Source organism: Triticum dicoccoides, chromosome 1B, assembly GCF_002162155.2.
Source record: "Triticum dicoccoides isolate Atlit2015 ecotype Zavitan chromosome 1B, WEW_v2.0, whole genome shotgun sequence".
NCBI lineage: Eukaryota > Viridiplantae > Streptophyta > Magnoliopsida > Poales > Poaceae > Triticum > Triticum dicoccoides.
Genome location: NC_041381.1, coordinates 642369861 through 642388890, shown reverse-complemented (window position 1 = coordinate 642388890; position 19030 = coordinate 642369861). Strand labels below are relative to the sequence as shown.

General features: G+C 43.3%; 1 protein-coding gene and 1 long non-coding RNA gene across 2 annotated transcripts; one reads left to right on the top strand and one right to left on the bottom strand.

The window, feature by feature from the left end:
• On the bottom strand, window positions 1-5875 carry LOC119349315 (ABC transporter B family member 5-like). The gene is made up of 12 exons (XM_037617331.1): window positions 5578-5875; window positions 5292-5346; window positions 4622-4797; window positions 4138-4359; window positions 3829-4067; window positions 3136-3661; window positions 2776-3049; window positions 2071-2698; window positions 1772-2000; window positions 1242-1508; window positions 892-1155; window positions 1-771 (listed from the first exon to the last, which is right to left on the bottom strand). Exons 1-12 carry the CDS (start codon window positions 5848-5850, stop codon window positions 127-129), a joined length of 3798 nt encoding a protein of 1265 aa, XP_037473228.1. The 5' UTR covers window positions 5851-5875; the 3' UTR covers window positions 1-126.
• Window positions 4685-7187, top strand: LOC119349316. The gene is made up of 5 exons (XR_005169362.1): window positions 4685-4800; window positions 4866-4918; window positions 5554-5742; window positions 6665-6744; window positions 6808-7187. It is a non-coding gene; the product is annotated as an uncharacterized LOC119349316 (long non-coding RNA).
• The last annotated feature ends 11843 nt before the right edge of the window (window positions 7188-19030 follow it).

Sequence of the window (19030 nt, the reverse complement as noted above, 5' to 3'; positions counted from 1 at the left end):
ATATTTCGATAAGCGCCTGCATTTCCAGCAGTAGTATATCTAACAGACTAAATTGCCTAAGCCAACTGTACTACCAGTACTAGTACAATTCGGTAGCTCAAATCGATGCATTGTCGAATCACCATATTATGTTGCATTGGGGCGAAGTTCTAGAAGCGAAGCATATGCCCCGCCCGCGATGCCCATCAGGGTCTCATGCGTTCCTTTCTCCACGATTGCGCCGTCCTTCAGAACTGCAATTATATCAGCCCCCTGGATCGTCGAGAGGCGGTGTGCCACGGTGACAGTTGTCCTCCCAAGCATCACGCGGTCCAATGCGTCTTGAACGGCGCTCTCTGACTCTGCATCTAACGCACTTGTTGCCTCATCCAGAAGCAGTATCCGTGGGTCCTTCAGAATAGCCCTTGCAATAGCTATGCGCTGTTTCTGCCCGCCGGACAGTTGGGTCCCTCTCTCTCCAACTGACGTGCTGTACCCCTGTGGCATGCTCGATATGAACTCATGGGCATTGGCTGCTTTAGCAGCCGCAGCAATCTCTTCCTCGGTTACCTCTTCATGCTTTCCATACGCTATGTTGGCTCGTATTGTGTCGTTGAAAAGGACTGGTTCTTGGCTTACCAATCCCATCTGGTCCCTCAACCAACTCAGCTTTAGGTTTTTTATTTCCACTCCATCCAATAAGATCACACCAGAATCTGGATCATAGAAACGCTCTAGTAAAGCGATTACTGTAGATTTGCCGCTGCCACTTTGACCAACAAGCGCAACAGTCTGCAACAAACATGTTTCTAAGTAAATTCCTGGGATTTTTTTTACTGAAGAATAGTAAATTGAACCCTCTCAGGATAACAGTGAGAAAATGAAAAAATAACTTCTGGTTTTGAATAAGACCTTTCTAGAGGGAATGTTCAAGGTGAAATCGCTGAATATTTGAACATCTGGACGGGATGGGTATTTGAAGCTGATATGCATAAAATCAATGTCACCCTTGACAAGCTCCATGGTAGAACCCTCTTCGCTGCTGGAATCGATTTGGGATTTTCTATCTAAGATTTTGAATATGGAAGTTGCAGAATCATTTGCCTTGGCTGAATCAGAAGCCATAGCACTAGTTTGTGATGCTCCAATCATGGCCAAAACCAGAGCAAAGTAAGCCTGCATTATAATAATTTGAAGTAAATATCATAGTAGGATATCTGGATAGAATGTTTTGTTGTATTGAAATGATTCCTAGTGGTTACCTTGAAGACGCCGCCAAAATCGGAGTTGCCTTGACTAATAAACTTCGCACCAACATAGTAACATAGAGCAGACGTGACATATAGCATCGTATATGAGAAACCAAAACCAATGCCTCCAACTATTCCTGTTCGAATTCCTTGGTTTTTAGAAGCTTGGCATTTCTGATTGTATTTTGTCACCACTCTCTTCTCGGCACAAAAAGAGGCCACTGTTCTCATGTTACCAACTGCGTCAGTTGCCACTTGACTTGCTTCTTCGTACATGGTCTGTTATCACATATTCAGAAATGATGGGGAAAATATATTACAAGTGTCACCAATATAGCAATGTTAATAAGAAAGAAAGCACTGTTGACATCATAGTAGCACAGAGACAACTGTTAATCAGCTGTTCTAAGTTATCCACCTTTTGTCAGCATGAGGTGTGTATCGAGTCTACCTTTCAAGATTTTGTACTTTAGAAATGGAAAAAAGAGGCAAAAATAAGACTAAAGAACTTTTTCATAGAATAGTGCTAATTCATGGCTCACCTTAGCATTTTGACTAAACCCTTGTAGGAACTTCACTTGAGCATAAGCCTGGAGACCCATTAAAGGAACTACAATTAAGATGACCAACGAAAGCTTCCAGTCTGCAATCATAGCTATTACTATTCCACAAATAAGTGTTGCAGTACATTGGATTATTAAGGCCAAGTTACCCCCTACAAGGCGTCTCACATTAAGGGCATCAACACATAACCTTCCACCAAGTGCTCCACTAATAAGAGATGAAAGGGATTGTTAGTATCTTCATTGTTCCATTTTGAGAATAAATTAAGATATCTCACCTAGAATTTGCAGGATGATCAAACCAAGCAGCATCTTGGTACACTATGTTTTTAAATGTGAAAGCGCGAATGCGTCCTATAAGTTTCCCACCAGCTATTGCAAATAGAAGGCTATTTGCTAGCTTTGATATCATACCCATTGCACCCAGCCCAATACACAGCAATCCCCAAAAGATAGAATCTTCCTGTCGCTTGTCTGCTGGTAATTCATAGAATGTTTTAGCAGCACTAGCCATTACCAAACCCATCATTGGGTAGACAGTTCCATCAATTGCTGCCGCAAGAGAACCAAATAGAAGAAATGCCGTCTCTGGTCTGTTTAGGCTAATTAAGCGTCCCATTGGGGCCTTCTTGGAAACCTTGACATCTGTGTTCTCGCTTGCTTTCTCACCATCTGCACCATCATAATCAAGTAATGCAGTAGGGCCAGGCAAGTTGACAGGGGGAATTACAGAATGATGGCTGCTCCCAGCTGAACTTGTACTAATTGATTGTGCTTGATTTCTTTTAGATAACGGGCTTGATAATCCAGCATTTAACTGCTCGCAAGTTTCTTGGTGTGTCTCTTGTATCCGAATAAGTTGAGAGTATGCTCCGTCAGGATCCTTTACCAATTTATCATGATGTCCTGAGTGTATCATTTCAAATTAGTTTATCTGTTTCGGTACAGAACCAAAGTAAAGATCGAGCAGGGGAGATACTAACCTTGTTCGACTATTTTTCCTCCAGAAACAACTGATATGCAGTGGGCATTTCTAACAGTGCTCAAACGATGTGCCACGACAATCGTGGTTCTCCCAACCATGATGTTGCTTAGTGCTTCTTGGACAACCCTCTCAGACTCTAAATCCAATGCACTAGTCGCTTCGTCGAGCAAAAGGATTTTCGGATTTTTTAGGATGGCTCTCGCAACCGCAATCCTTTGCTTCTGCCCCCCTGAAAGCTGGGCACCACGTTGTCCAACTGCTGTATCATAACCCTGAAAACATATGTAGACATCATTAGGTTTATGTTTATATACGTGGGCCCGGGCTATTGTTGAACAGATTGTGTTTATGTAAGTACATTAGGCAAATTTTCAATGAATCTTGCCGCGTTGGCAAGCTCGGCTGCTTTCTTGATCTCCTCCAATGTTGCATCCTCTTTTCCGTAGGCTATGTTCTCCTTTATAGATGTCATGAAGAGTACTGGTTCCTGGTTAACAAGGCCAATCTTCCCTCTCATCCATTCTAGCTTGAAACTCTTGATGTTCATTCCATCGATCAACACTTCGCCAGCCTGTGGATCATAAAATCTCTCAACTAAATTAATGACTGTTGTTTTGCCACTCCCACTCTCCCCAACTATGGCCATTGTTGTGCCGCTTGATACATGCATTGAAAATCCATCAAATATTAGTTGCTCTGGTCTGCTTGGGTAACTGAAAGACACATCCCTCAGCTCTACATCACCTTTGATGTCTTCTAACACAACACCAGTAGTATCATCATAGTCAATCTCTGGTTTCCTGTTGATTGTTGTAAACAATCTGTATGCGGCAACTCTTCCTTCGTCAAAGGAAGCAATGCAGGGGGTTGCATCACCCAATGCTCTAACCCAAACAATTGAAGATTTGCAAAGTTAGGACACATATTTCATCTTAAGGTTTGATTTATGGAAGTATTTAGCAATTTGTTGTGAAGCACTATAGCATGTTGATCTATATTAGTGGAACTTGGTTAGTAGCTGGGGTGCAGATATTTTTGTGTCATTACTAACCTTGCTCCTACAAGGACAGCAAACAATATGTTCATGACATCTGCTCCACTATATCCTCTGTCAAGGGTTAACTTACTGCCATACCATACAATTAGTCCAAAGCTGGAGAAATAGACCAAAGAAAGGAAACCCAGGCCAAAACCTTGAATAGCCCCTTCCTTGATCGTACCCTTGTATGCCTTCTTTATGAGATTGTTGTACTGGTCCATTGCTTTCTTTTCGCCATTGAATGAAACCACCTGTTACAGTATGAATACTGGTTAGCTAAGGACTTGTCGTTCATGATTACGTCATCAACAAAGGGCCTACCGTTCTTATGGATCCAATTGTCTGTTCTACAATATTTCCTGCATCGATGTATGATGCTAGGCCCTCGCTAGATACTTTGGAAAGCATCTTTGAGACGATTGCAGCTGCAACGATTAGTGGTGGTATAGTAGAAAGCATTACAAGGGTTAGGAGCCAGCCTTTGATAAATGCCACCGTGAACCCACCAATGAAAGTGGTAAGAAGCTGTAGAAACTTCCCTACCTGGAGAAAAGGAATGGGAAAATGTAAAACAAGAACTAAATAAGATTATGACTTAATGCAAACTGTTAATGCTGAATTATATCAAGGTCTTACTACAAGTATAATTATCGTCATGTTTATTGGCTTTCGGTGATCATCCACCAAACACCAAAAACAATAGATATATTCTAATAGAAGTTAAAGCATCACTGGGGTAGTAACTAAGCAACATATTCTTCTTTTGTAGCAGGTAAAGGAAAAGAAGAAGCTGCATTCTTTGTACCTTCTCACCAATCGCATCTTGAATTAGTATTGTGTCAGCAGATGTACCGAACACTACCTGTCCACCTTTCATTTCTGTATCAAAGAATGCCATGTCTTGTCTCAAAACCGACTTGAGATACAAAGATCGAAAGCGAGCTGCCTGCCTCTCCCCAGTCACGGTCCAGCATGATATCTCTGGTAAGCATATGTATTATTATTGAAAGAATGATTTCAGTGGATATTAAATGAAACTCATGATGCAGTAGAAGCATCGATGGGCGATCTGATATTGAGTATGCGCCTGTGGTATTCCTAGGTATTATGATGCTCAAAACACTTGATTTTGAGCATATTATATTCATAGGTATTAACATACTCAAATTATACGGAGTTGAACTATCAAAGACATACTCGTATGCTATATTTACACGATCAAGTATGACAACGTACAACATCATACATATTTGGAGTACATAAATAATATGTCATGGTACTGAAGTGTCTCTGCAACAAATTTTGTTATTGAGAAACCTCTGACTCTTATGGTAATTGAGTATCATAGCTTGGGTGGTTGGTGGCTTGATGAATAGTAGCATTCAATAGGATCTACTTGTTTCTGGGAAATACATAAATAATGGCAAAGGCCACGCGAAGATACCGTAAAGATCATATGTGTAGGTCATACTTACGGAGAAAACAAGCAGGCCATGTTCCAATTGCTAAGTAGACAAACTCTAGAACCACCTGAAAGAAATATGACAGCCATATCACAAGATCCATATTCTTCTGATATATTCAAATAAAAGAACATGATGTGTGTATTTGTAAATTGAGGGCATGAAAAATCAAGAATCTCTTATCAGGTTAATGTGTAATTTCATATCTGTGTCCTGTAAGCAAGTTCTTATCAGCAAACATGTAACAAGTTTCAGTGGCGTTGCATGCTTGCAGATTCATACAGAAGCAAAAGGGTACCTTGTCAACTCGGGGAAGGATGGTGCCCCGGGTGGCACCTCCAAAGGCATCTACCATCCGCCCGAAGATGATCGACATGACCACCTGTGACATGCCGCTCGCAAGCGCGGCGACCGTGCCAACCAGCATCAGCACCACATCAGTGGCATCCGCGTTCTTGAACAGGTCATGGAACGACGCCTTACCACCCTTGGTCATCTTCTTCCTGCCTTTCTCTTCCTCTTCTCCACCCTTGACTCCACCATCAGCTCTTGCATTATTTGTTTCTCCCATGCTATGCCTACCAGGTAATTAACTAGCGCCGTGTGTCTATTGCTCTAGCTGCTGAGTGAACTTCTGCTTTTATAGTGTCATTGTCTTGTTAGTTCGCAGGTAAGTCCATTCACAAGAGCAACCATAAAGTTAGATGTGGTTGACAGTTGGGTAAAAAAAGGAAAATGACACAGATAAATGTGTCAACAAGGTGCTATGCCAACCTAGAGACGAGTAGGATAACAGAACTGTCTACAAGAGCTACATATCCTATTCGCTCACCCTTCGAAGTGCACTCCTTCACAGATGACCTTTTCCCATTTGAGTCAGTAACTCACCATGATTTTTTGTTTTTGCTGGATTTTTAACATTAGATTTCAACTTCAAACACAAAAGCTGTTTGAAGGAACCTGTCTATCTTTTTCTTTGTTCACTATCCTCTTGTTCTATTGCTTCTCAAGTTTTTCTCTGTTTTTTACTCTCAAGTACATGCAGCTGTCTAAATAATACATAGACTGAGTAAACATTTGAGAATTACGCAGTAACAAAATCCCCAGAGCTTTCATTGCACTCGCCATGGTGGTGAAATAATTTATTTACCGATCCGTTTCAGTGCCAGTGCCACCAGTAGAAAGTGCCTGAATGATGTTTGGAGTGCACCCTTAATTAATGGCTGTCTTTGTCCTGCAAACCCAAACTGATTCAACATTGTGAAACCAGATCTTCTTCGCCGGGAAAGCGACGGCCGATGAAAACCCCTCTTCCTTGACAGCGGCTGGCCTAGGGGCAACCTCTGCCGGTAATTTTAATGCGAGGAGCTGTTTTTTTTTTGCAGGTGTCCACATCAGAGGATGACTAGGACACTTGGTGCATCAGCTCGGTCGTACGCATCGGCTTGGCTGCGTCAGCTCAGATGTAAGCATAATTTTTTGTTGCTGATCATTTTCCTAATGTTAAGTTCGCCTCCTTGGCTGGCAGGAGCTTAGCAGGCCTTGTCTTGCCTGGCAGTGGCAGGAGGTATCGCAGGATGTTCAGCGCCCTGATTTGGAGCTAGTCGCTCGCGCCACGATGGCGATCTGGCAGCTGCTGGAGTGAGCCAAATGGAAGATCCCTGGGGACCTGAGCGTTTGGATGCTTGGAGCATCAGCTCTGTTCGGATGTGTGTGAGAGCTTCTGCAAATGGCATGGCCTGGCCCCGCTCTCTTTTTGTTCTTATCCTGCTTATGCAGATTAGGGCATAGCGTGTAGGACCTAAGTAGGGGTACTGTGTATTTCTAAGCTTTTTAGAGTGTATTTGTTTCTGACCGAAGATATATACTATTACTTCATTGATTATGTTTGTATGTGTGCGAAGAAAATCTCACTTCCAAATTACACTGGGCTCAGTTTTTTTTTCTTTTTGAAGGAAGCGTCAGCTTTCGTTTATTTGGGCCTGGGAATGAATGAGAATTCCTCGCATACAACTCGGCCTTGCATTGCATTGTTCGGGCTTGACGGGCGCTCCTTCGGGAGTCTCACAACGATCAGCGCCATTTGACGTGCTCTTAGCTGTCCGCCACATTTCGCGCTCTCGGCGCTCCCTTCAGATTTTGTTTTTCATTTTTATTTTTTTGCACGTGTTTTCGGCTTTTTAAATGGTATTTTTCTGGAGGTTTTTCGACGTTTTGGTTTTCCACCGGTCTTCCTTAGCTTTTGCGCCATTTTTTTTCTTTTTTCCTTAGCTTTCCAACGACGTTTTGCGTGAAAAAAGCTTTTCTTTTTTGCTTCTGCGAAAGACGTGATTTTGCTTCCGCGAGAGGCACATTTTTACTTTTGAGAGACGCACAATCATGCCTCTCGGAAACAAAAAAAACGCGTTTTTAGTTTTTATTCCTTCCATCAGAGGCACAGTTTTGCTTTTGCAAGAGACACGGTTTTGCTTCCACGAGAGCCACGGTTTTGCTTTTGCGAGAGGCACGACCGTGCCTCTTGGAAATTAAAAAAAAATCGTGTTTTCTGTTTTATTTTTCTTCTGCGAGAAGACAGTTTTGCTTTCGCAAGAGTCACGACCATGCCTCTCCGAAACGGAGAAAAAAAATGTGTTTTCAGTTCTTTTTTGCTTCTGTGAGAGACACGGTTTTGCTTCTGCGAGAGGCACGGTTATGCTTTCGCAAGAGGCACGGTCGTGCCTCTAATAAACGGAAAAAATATGTTTTCTGTTTTTTTTCTTCCGCGAGAGGCACGGTTTTACTTCCGTGAGAGGCACGACTGTGATTTCGCGAGAGGCACGACAGTGCCTCTTTCGTAAAGGGAAAAACCATGCTCCCAATTTGGTTTTTTTGTATGGTTTTTCCATGAAAGAAAAGTTTGTTAAAATCTATCAGCATGGGATACAGTGTTGAAGATTTCGACGGGAGGAATCCAATGATGAAAACGGTTCGAGATTTAGACGCCCGGCTTAAGAGGTTTTGAATAAACGGATCTACGAAAGAGGGGGAAATTTTCAGGTTGCGACAAGTGACGCACATGTAGCGCGCCGCTTGTCACACCCTGGGAAGGTGAGAGTGATCTTTAATAATTTTGCCTTGTTGGTGTGAGCCCGTGGCTGAGTCGGTTGGGCCAAATATATACTATGGTCTTGCGGGAGTACCCAGCACTAAAAAAAGCTAATGGTTACCCTCTACAGGTGCTCCTATGTGGCGCCTTAAGCGCCAGGGAACCGGCGCTCGCCGCCCCTCCTCATGGGCCCGCCTATGTAGAGGGCGAGTGCTCGATCCCTTCTTGGCCGGTTTTCCTCGCTCGATCGCATTTTGTACAGTTGTAGACCAGTCTGGTCAACCATTGACTTTTTAAAAAGGTAAGTTTTTCCTTAAAAGATTAAAAAAATCTCAAAAAACAAAAAAAATGTGAAAAATCACGGATTTTGAAATAACTTCACAAACTTTAGAAAGTTCAAGAATTTGAAAATAAGTTCATCAATTTTGAAAATGTTCATCGAAACTGAAAGAAAGTTAACCAAAATTAAAAAACTCATTGCATTTGAAAAAAAGGCCATTAACATTTAAAAAGTTCACCGATTCTGAAAAAAGTTAATCGAATTTGGCAAAAATGTTTATCAAATTAGAAAAAAAATGTTCATCAACATTTTAAATTATTTTTTTTTGAAAATAGTCCAGTGAATTAGAAAAAAGTTCATCAAATTAGAAATAGAAGTTCATTTATTTGAAAAAAATCATCAATTTTAAAGAAAAGTTCAATTTTGAAAAAAAATATTGAACTTGAAAAAAAGTTAATCGATTTATAAAAAGTTCAACGAATTTTAAAAAATAAAAATATAAAAGCAGATTCACATTTGTTATTTGAAGATGTATAAAAACAAGGAAACTAGGAAAAACAAAGTTGGCTGCGCTGTCACCCTGCTGGTACAGAGTTCAAATCTTTTCTCAAGATTTGTACAGAAAAAGAAAAAAAATTGTAAGATGGGCTGGCACAAGTGGAGGCAAGGGTGTGCACACGTTAGCGTGTATTGAATAAACAGGCGCCTTAAGCGCCATTTAGGAAATGCCACCCCAGCGCCGCCACCTGTCGCACCCTGTAGGAGCATGATTTTTTTTCTATTTTTGTACGCGTTTTTGGGTTTTATCTGTGGTTTTTTCCGGCTCTTTGGTTTTTTCTTGGATTTCCCTAGGTTTGATGGGGAAAAAATTGTTTTTCCAAAAAGTAACGATTTTCCGTGACATGTGCTTCCCTGTTTTCGCAAGAAGCACAACATATGCTTAGCATTGCTTCCGGGAGAAACACAACATGTGCGTCTATGATAAGCACACCTATGCTTCCTAAAAAGAGAAAAGCACAACCTGTGCTTCCAAAAGAATGAAGCATAATTGCACTTTTGGGTTTCTGATTTGCTTCTTCCATTTTTTGTGTGTGTTTTTTTTGCTGTTTTTGGTTTTGTTTTTTAATTCCGTTTTGTATGATTTCTGGATTTCACGTTTATCCGTGAAAAAAAGGTTCGTCAAAATCCATTAACATGGGATATAGTTTCTAAGATCTTGACGCGGGAAATCCAGAGGTGAAAACGGTTCGGCATTTGGATGCACGGTTTAAGAGATATACTGTTTTGAATAAACGAATACACGAAAAAAGGGAAACTCTCATATTGAGATAAGTGGCTGCCACTTGTCAGGAAGGTGGGAGTGACATTTGCAAGAGATGCCAGTTTTGGTTTTCCTTATGTTTTTTATGTTTTTCCTTTTGGTTTGGTTTTCTTCGGATTATTTTGCATTTTTTCCTTTTGGAACTTCTTTATACTATAACTTTTTTCAATGTAAATACTGTAAACATTTTCTTTACATGCAGGGAACATTAGTTAATGTACGACAAAATTCTATTTAACATATGATGCATATTTCTCAATAGAAATAAAACAAAAATCTATGATGGACCATCTTTTTAGTTTACTGTAAAAGTAACATACTGTGAACATTTACTAATGTACGATGCTTATTTTTTAATATATGCTAAATATTTTTTGATACACATGAAAAAAAATTAAAGCACACACCAAACATCTACCAAACAGGAAAAAACCAAAAATATCCAATAGTCAGTTTTCCAATAGGAGGAAAAAAAATAACACATTCAAGGGAGCCGGGCCATGTATTAATAAAAGAAAAACAAAAAAACAGAAAAGCAGAAAAGCATATAGGCATCGACCGGTAGGTCTCGTGTTGCGCACCAGATTAAATAAACAGTAATTGTTACTAAAATGAATACACAAAAAAAGGGAAAACTGTCAGGTTGATATAAGTGGCGCACATTGTGCCACTTGTCAGGGAAGTTAGGAGTGTCATTTACAAGAGGTGCCAGTTTTGGTTTTCCCTCTGTTTTTTTATTTTTTTTATTCTTTTGGTTTGGTTTTCTTTTGGATTATTTTGCATTTTTTCCTTTTGAAACTTCTTTATACTCCCTCCATCCCAAAATTCTTGTCTTAGATTTGTCTAGATATGGATGTACCTAATACTAAAACATGACTTGATACATTCATATTTAGACAAATCTAAGACAAGAATTTTGGGACGGAGGGAGTACTATAACTTTTTTCGATGTAATATAATGTAAATATTTTCTTTATAAGAAGTGAACATTTGCTAATGTACAACAAAATTCTATTTAACATATGATGCATATTTTTTAATAGAAATAAAAAAAACTAGGATGAACCATCTTTTTTAGTTTACTGCAAAAATAACATACTGTGAACATTTTCCAATGTATAATGATTTTTTTAATACATGCTAAACATTTCTGGATACACATGAAAATATTTTAAAGCAGACACCGAACATCTCTTTTAAAAAACCAAACAGAAAAGAACCAAAAATACCTAGCAGTCAGTTTTCCAAAAAAAAAGGAAAAGAAACAGAAAAAACATTCAAGGGAGCTCATCAGATTGGGCTGGCCCACAGCCTTCACGCGTGGTCATCGCGTTTTATGAAGCATATATAGGCGTCGACTCGTCGTTCCTCGAATTTCCCCTCTCGTTAGGGTATCGCTTCCTCTCGGCGGCGACGCTAGACGCCTCACCGTAGAGATCTCTCTACCCCGCTGCCCTCCTCTCGCCGGCGATCGTGGGGCTCGCACCTCCCGAGCGGCGGGTGTGGGGTTCTGATGGGGACTATACCGCCCGCGGATCAGCCTTTCTCGGGCAAGAGAAACATGGATGATAGGCCTTCAGGATCTGGCGCGGAAGTGTCCGATCTGGAGGCGCTAATGGCAGAATTGGGATTGAAGGAGGATGACCTCCAGGACGTGATCATTGACGACGATGAGCTGCAGGCAGAGGCGACGCGGTGGATGGCCATTGCACGGGTGCATACGGAGAAACCCTACAGCCAATATTGGTTCTATATTAGATGAGGATTGCTTGGGACCTAGCAAAAGAGGTGAAAATCAGGCCGCTTGAAGATAACCTCTACACGCTGCAGTTCACCTGCTTGGGGGATTGGGAATGCGTGATGGAGGAGGGGCCGTGGACTTTCAAGGGTAAAGCGGTGATCCTGGCTTCGTATGATGGCTATACCAAGCCCTCGACAATAGAGCTCAACAAGATAGACATATGGATGCAAATTCACGATCTTCCTGATGGATTCTTCCCCAAGATCAAGGCCCTTGCTGGGTGAATACATATTTGCTGAACCCAAGTCACATGACTTTGAAGCAAACTTTGCCCGTGTGCGGGCGAGGATCGATGTAACAAAACCTATGAAGAATGCGGTCTCGCTAGTTATCAAGAAGAAAGATGCCCTCCAGAGAGTTCTTTTCAGGATCAAATTTGAAAGACTTCCAGATTGGTGTGCAGTTTGTGGTTATCTTGGGCACCTGTTCAAGGAGTGCGGGGACGGGGTCCATCCCCCAGCAGCACTTGTGTTCAAAGATCTTAAAGCCTCGTGGTTCAAGGGACCGGGTAGAGGGCCAGGAGAAGGAAGAGGTTCTGGAGGGAATAGAGGTCGAGGCAGATCAGGGAGAGGTGTAGGACGTGGAGCAGGACAGAGCCATAGCACGGGTTGTTTTGAGGATCCGCTGGATGACACAGCAATGGTGGACGCGGAAGAAAACAGAAAGAGAGATGCTGGCCAAGTTATTCTTAAGATAGGCGATGGTACACTTTGCCCGCTCCCAGTGAGTAATGCCTTGGCCCTCCCACCAGCTACCATGCCGCCAAGTCCATCTAAGCAAGACCTCAAGAGGCCAAAGACTGCACCGAGTGACAAGCAAGACACGAAGAGTACGACTTCATCAACAAACCCTGATGTGCGAAAGGCGGGCCCCCTAGCGGGGTCGCGCCAGGCGCAATGAGTATCCTAACTTGGAACTGCCGCGGGGCTGGCAAACCCGCGACAGTTCACGAGCTTCGTGACCTCACGAGGCAACATGCCCCCTCTATATTATGTATTCTTGAAACTCAAATAGAGGGCTTGAGAGTGGAGAATCTAGTAGGTACTCTAGGGTTCAATAAAAGTTATGCTATTAGCAGCTCTAGTAGGAGCGGTGGAATTGGTCTTTTTTGGAAAGATGACATAAAAGTTGAGATTATTGGTTATTCGGAATATCACATAGATGCTATGGTCGAGGATCTAGCTGAAACACAGTTCAGGGCCACCTTCGTCTATGGAGAGGCCCAGGTGAATGAGCGTTACAAGACGTGGAACATGCTCCGGGGCATTGTGGGGGTCAGCAACCTTCCATGGGTGGCTATTGGTGATTTTAATGAAGTCCTGCATGCGCATGAGCACGATGGCGTTGGTCAGAGAAGTCAAGCTCAGATGGATGCATTCTGGGATACACTGGACATATGTGGACTGTCAGATATTGGCTACTCAGGCTCCAACTGGACGTTCGAGAAGAAGGTAGCTGGAGAGCACATATAAGAGAGTGAGACTAGACAGAGCGGACGCCACAGCGGAATGGCTCTTGGCCTTCCCTACGGCCGAAGTAGAACACAAGCAGGCGGCTACGTCCGACCACATACCAATATTACTCTGGCTGCACAACTTGCATGCATGCAGGAGGGCCCCACGGGTCTTTAGATATGAGCAATGCTGGGAGCGAGATCCTACACCAAGTACAGTGGTAGCACTGCAGTCCAAACTGCAGAATTTGTCGGGTGACCTAGGAAACTGGGAACGCTGTCATTTTGGGAATATCCGTCAGGAGATCAACTCATTAAAAAAGCAGCTGACAGTACTGCGTGAGATCCAAGGGCGATCTGGGCCATCACATGCAGAGGTTAAGGTTGCGGACAGACTGGTTGAGTTGTATCATCGCGAGGAGATTTTATGGCGTCAGAGAGCTAGGCTGGACTGGCTGGTACACGGGGACAAGAACACGTATTTTTTTCATTTACGGGCCAGCCGGCGGAGACGAAAAAACCAGATCAAAGCTTTGTTACGTCCAGATGGCGAGATGACAGATGATACCAATCAGATGGAGGCCTTGACAAACACCTTTTACAAAGATCTCTATACGTCTGAAGGGGTTCAAAACATGCAACATGTGCTCGATACAGTGCCATGCAAGGTCACTCCGGAGATGAATGATATGCTAAATGCACCATACACACAAGCTGAGGTCAAAACGGCGTTGTTCCAGATGTTTCCGACAAAAGCGCCTGGCCCGGATGGCTATCCCGCGCATTTCTTCCAACGACACTGGGAGGTATGTGGTGACGAAGTGACCCAAGTGGTCCTTAAAATAGTGGAAGGGAAGGAGACGACTGAGTGCATAAACGAGACGATATTGGTCCTGATCCCCAAGGTAAAGAATCCAACAATGTTGTCTCAATTCCGCCCTATTAGTCTCTGCAATGTTTTGTACAAGATTGCTTCTAAGGTGATATCTAACCGTCTAAAGTTAGTGCTACCTGAGCAGTCCGCTTTTGTGCCAGGGAGATTAATTACATTTAATATCATCACGACTTATGAGTGTTTGCACTTATTAAGAGAAATAAGGCGAAGAAATATCAATCATGTGCTCTAAAACTTGACATGATGAAGGCTTACGACAGGGTTGAATGGCCCTACCTACAAGCTATAATGCTCAAGCTAGGCTTCACGGACAGATGGGTACAAATTGTCATGAGTCTTGTTTCTTCGGTGAAATTTTCAGTAATGTTTAATGGCAAGAGACTGGAGGAATTCAACCCGTCCAGAGGTATTAGATAAGGGGACCCGATTTCCCCATACTTGTTCTTGTTGGCAGCAGAGGGCCTTTCGTGCCTCTTAAAATCTAAAAGTGAGTCATCCAATCTGCAAGGTTTGCAGGTGGCACCCTCGAGCCACCGGTTAGCCATCTATTATTTGCTGATGACAGCCTGCTGTTCTTCAAGGCTAATGGTATGGGAGCGACCGAGGTGAACCTAGTTTTGAATATCTACTGCCAAGCTACAGGCCAGAGGATAAACTACTCCATGTGTTCTATTTTCTTCAGTAAGGGTGTTCCCGAGGGGACAAGGCAAGAGATTAAAGCATTGCTACATGTCCCCAACGAGACTCTCAATGAGAAATATTTAGGTATGCCATCTGATATTGGCTCTTCTAAAAATGGGGCATTCAAATATTTGAAGGACCGACTGTGGAGCAAGATTCAGGGTTGGATTGAAAATACCATGTCAACGGCTGCTAAAGAGGTACTGGTTAAAGCGGTTGCTCAGGCTGTTCCAGTGTATTCCATGTCATGCTTTAAACTCCCGAGGGGATTGTGCGAACACCTTAACATGCTTATCAGGAAGTTTTGGTGGGGTTCTAAATAGGGACAAAGGAAACCACATTGGGTGTCTTGGAAAACAATGACATAGCCAAAGAGCATGGGGGGTCTCGGATTTAAAGACTTTGAGCTATTTAACATGGCTATGTTGGCTAGGCAAGCCTGGCGAATCTTGCAAAATCCTGATTCGCTTAGTGCGAGAATTCTGAAGAGCATCTACTACCCAGACTCATCAATCCTAGAAGCGGTGTTGGGAAACCACCCAAGTCAAATCTGGAGGGCAATGATAGAAGGAAGAGACACTCTCAAATTGGGCTTAATCAAAAGAATTGGGTCTGGACAAGACACAAGGATCTGGGAAGATCAATGGCTGCCACGAGGTGAGATGATGCGGCCCTACGGGTGTGTAGCACAGAACCCACCCATGCTGGTTTCGGAGCTAATTGATCCAACGTCGGCCAAATGGAATATAGTAAAAGTTAATGAAGTCTTTATGCCTATGGATGTGAAGGTTATTCTGGAAATACCTTTATGCACAAGAAACATCCCTGACTTCTGGAGCTGGTTCTTTGATAAGAGAGGAAATTTTACAGTTCGCTCAGCATATAACATGCTTGTGGCAATCAGGCAAAGAAGGGAAGCCTGGCTTGAAGGGTCCGCGGGCCCGTCTAGTACGGCCACAGAGGAGAAGGAGTGGAAATCATTGTGGAAGACAGCGGTCCCCGGAAAAGTGAGAATGTTCCTACGGCGTTTATCACAGCACTCAATACCTACCAACGATGTAAGATCACACAGACATATGTCGGACTCAAGTACATGTGGAATATGTGGGGCGCCCGAATCATGGAAGCACTCTCTAGTAGATTGCACCATGTCGAGGTGTACGTGGGCGCTGGTTGATGAAGAGCTTGGACAATAAATTGCAGCAACCTCGGAACCCAATGCGAAACAATGGTTATTTACACATATGCAGTCATTATCGCATGAGTTGTTCGTCAAGCTAGAAGAAAGGCAATACATGAGGGTATATTCCAAAGTCCCCATGCTATACATTCTTTTGTGATTCGATTCATCCAGGACCTGGCGATGATTCGAGATGAAGGGGGAAAAGCAGCTCGGACCATTCCAGCTCACCGTAACACTATAGCAAGAAGGCCCAAAGCGCCACCGCCGGGTTACTGTAAGATACACGTCGATGTCGGAGTTCGAGCGGGGCGTCGGGGAGTGGCAGCTGCAGTCTGTCGGGACAGCGATGGCAACTACTTGGGGAGTTCGGCATTGTCAATCTACGGCCTCCACGACCCAGCTACTTTGGAGGTTATTGCATGTAGAGAGGCTCGTGCACTTGCTGCAGACCTGAACGCGCATCAGTTCATCATTTCTTCTGACTCTAAGCAAGCAGTTGGCGACATCAATAGTGGAGCTAAAGGAGGCTACAGAGCCATTATCAAGGAGATAAAACTTCATGCATTAGCTTTTAATTGTTCTTTTATTTTTGAAAGTCGTGCTATCAACTATGAAGCACATAGTTTAGCCAAACATGTACTTAATCTCGGTCAGGGGCGCCATGTCTGGTTTGACCAACCCCATGATCCGAACCGCATACCACTCCATGTGGTATTTGATGAATAAAGTTTGGCTAAACCCTCAATATATATATATATATATATGCGTCGACCAACAGGTCTCGTGTTGCGCACCAGATTAAATAAAGACTAATCGTTATTAAAAAAAACTAAGAGTAAGTACAATAAACGCGTGCTCCTAATCACTTTGTGAGAGAAGGAGATGGACCATGCATTAATAAATTACTTCCTCCGTCCCATAAATATAAAAACGTTTTCCAAGCTATGTTAACTTGAAAAACGTTCTTATATTGTGTCTCCCGTTCGTTGTTTTTCATTGTGGAACGGCCCACCCAAGGGATTGTGGGCTTCCTTTTCTTTTATTTATCAACTGGTAGGAGCGCGTGTGTGGTTTCGTGGCCTTTTTTTCATTTTTACGCCTGAAGTAGCTTTTGTTGCGTGCGCAGCCATTATTTGGCTCTTTATTTTTTTTGTTCATTTCTTTTTCATTGTATATTTTTGTACGTGGGGGCTTTCTTTTGCAGTTTGTGCTCATTTCAAGGTAGCTCACTTGTTACAGAGAAATGCATCGTATTTCAACTTATTATTCTTTTTCGATGTGGATTGTTTGTCCTTTTTGTTTTTGTTTTCTCTGATAAATTTTCTCTTATGTTTTGGTAATTTTTCTACACCAAAAATAAGGCGTATAGATCGCGGTGAATTTTGAACATCAGAATTACAAATTCTTATTAGATGTAAAATAGTTAAGTCTTAGCTAATTCCTCAACTATACAATTCAGACGCCAATATTTGTGTTTTTTTGGCCATTTTTTCGTGTCTTTTAGGGGTGTGCAATGTTACGCGTCGCATGAGGCCTACGCCATCATCCCCCATAGTGTCTGGGTTGTTGTCCCTTTCTATCCGGTCCGTGGGTGCGATGTGTTAACCTTTGTGTGGGTGCATTATATTTGATGTGTGAATTGCCATTTTCATTTTGTGTTTTGTTTTTAAAGTTGATCGAAACAAATGAGAGGGAGAGAGTAGTGATAGAGATACGCATGATTCGTGAGGTTTCATCATTCTTCATTATCTTTTCGTCTCGTCTTTTCTCTTATCTCCAATTAATTTGTTTCTCACTCACTTCCATTTTTTTGTTTCATCATTTTTTCCATTTGGTTTTAATTTATATTATTCTTGGGTAGGACAGTGAGTTAGGATTTCCAGAGAGACAGGAAAATGACATGACCTTTGGCTCATCATTCGACTCACAACTAGGCCCATAATTTTTTTATCCCAATTGCAAGCTCGTCATTGACTCATAATACCCCTGTGGTTTTGTTTTTCATCCCAGTTGCAAGTCCATCATTGGCTCGCAACTGGGCTCATAATTTGTAGTTGTCCTAGTTTGTAAGTCCACCCTCGACTTGCAACTTGTATCATTGTTTATATAGTTGTCTCGGTTACAAGTCCACCCGGACTTGCAACTAGGCTCGCGGGTTGTTTTATCCGAGTTGCAAATCCACCATTTACTCGCAACTGGGCTTGTGTTTTGTCTTCCATCCCAGTTGCAAGTCCACCATTGACACGCAACTGGGACTGTAGTTTTGCTTCATCCCAGTTGTAGTTGACCCTTGACTCGCAACTTGACCCTTGACTCGTCGGCACAGAAGCCATGGAGATCAGATCGGCAACTGCCGATCGATTTCACGGAAGCAGTTACCAAGAAGAGAACGAACAATGCGTCCGTGGCTATCGTCCATGGCAGCAAGGTATGACAGCCACAGCGGCCTCCTACGGCCTCAACCCCATCCCTCCTCCTCCTGGCGACGTGCCGCATCAGCGGCAGCGGTGCAGCGCCCACCACCACGGTGTTGCGCCTCACGCCCTCGCCCCAGCCATGGCGGGCAGCGCCCTCCCATGCTCCGGCTCGACGCACGACACATGGCCTGCACGCTGTTGCAGCCACGGCTATCCCATAGCTGGCGGCGTCGCCTTAGCCCGTCTGGATCGAGGTGGACTCTCACAAGGAGGCCTCCCCTCTGGACAGGCGGCAGCGCCCGCATCACGGCCACGGGTGTCGCCTTCGCGTGACCCGTTCTTCCGGTTGCACAACTTCCGACGACAGCGTAGCCTCGTCTGCTCTCGGCAACGGCGCGGCCATCCAAAGCGTGCCGCCTATGGTGTTGGATGCGGCGAAGGACGGCCCGGCGCGGAGAGCCCCTCCCGTAGCGGCAGCGTGGCTCGCCCTCCTATGCCAGCGACTCGACGTCGTTCCCACACAACGGTGGTGTAACCACGCATAGAGAGGGCCGATGGAGGCTTATCTCTTTGTTGTTTTTCAGTTCTACCATCGAGGTTTTACTGATTCACGGATTAGGACATGTTCAATGTAT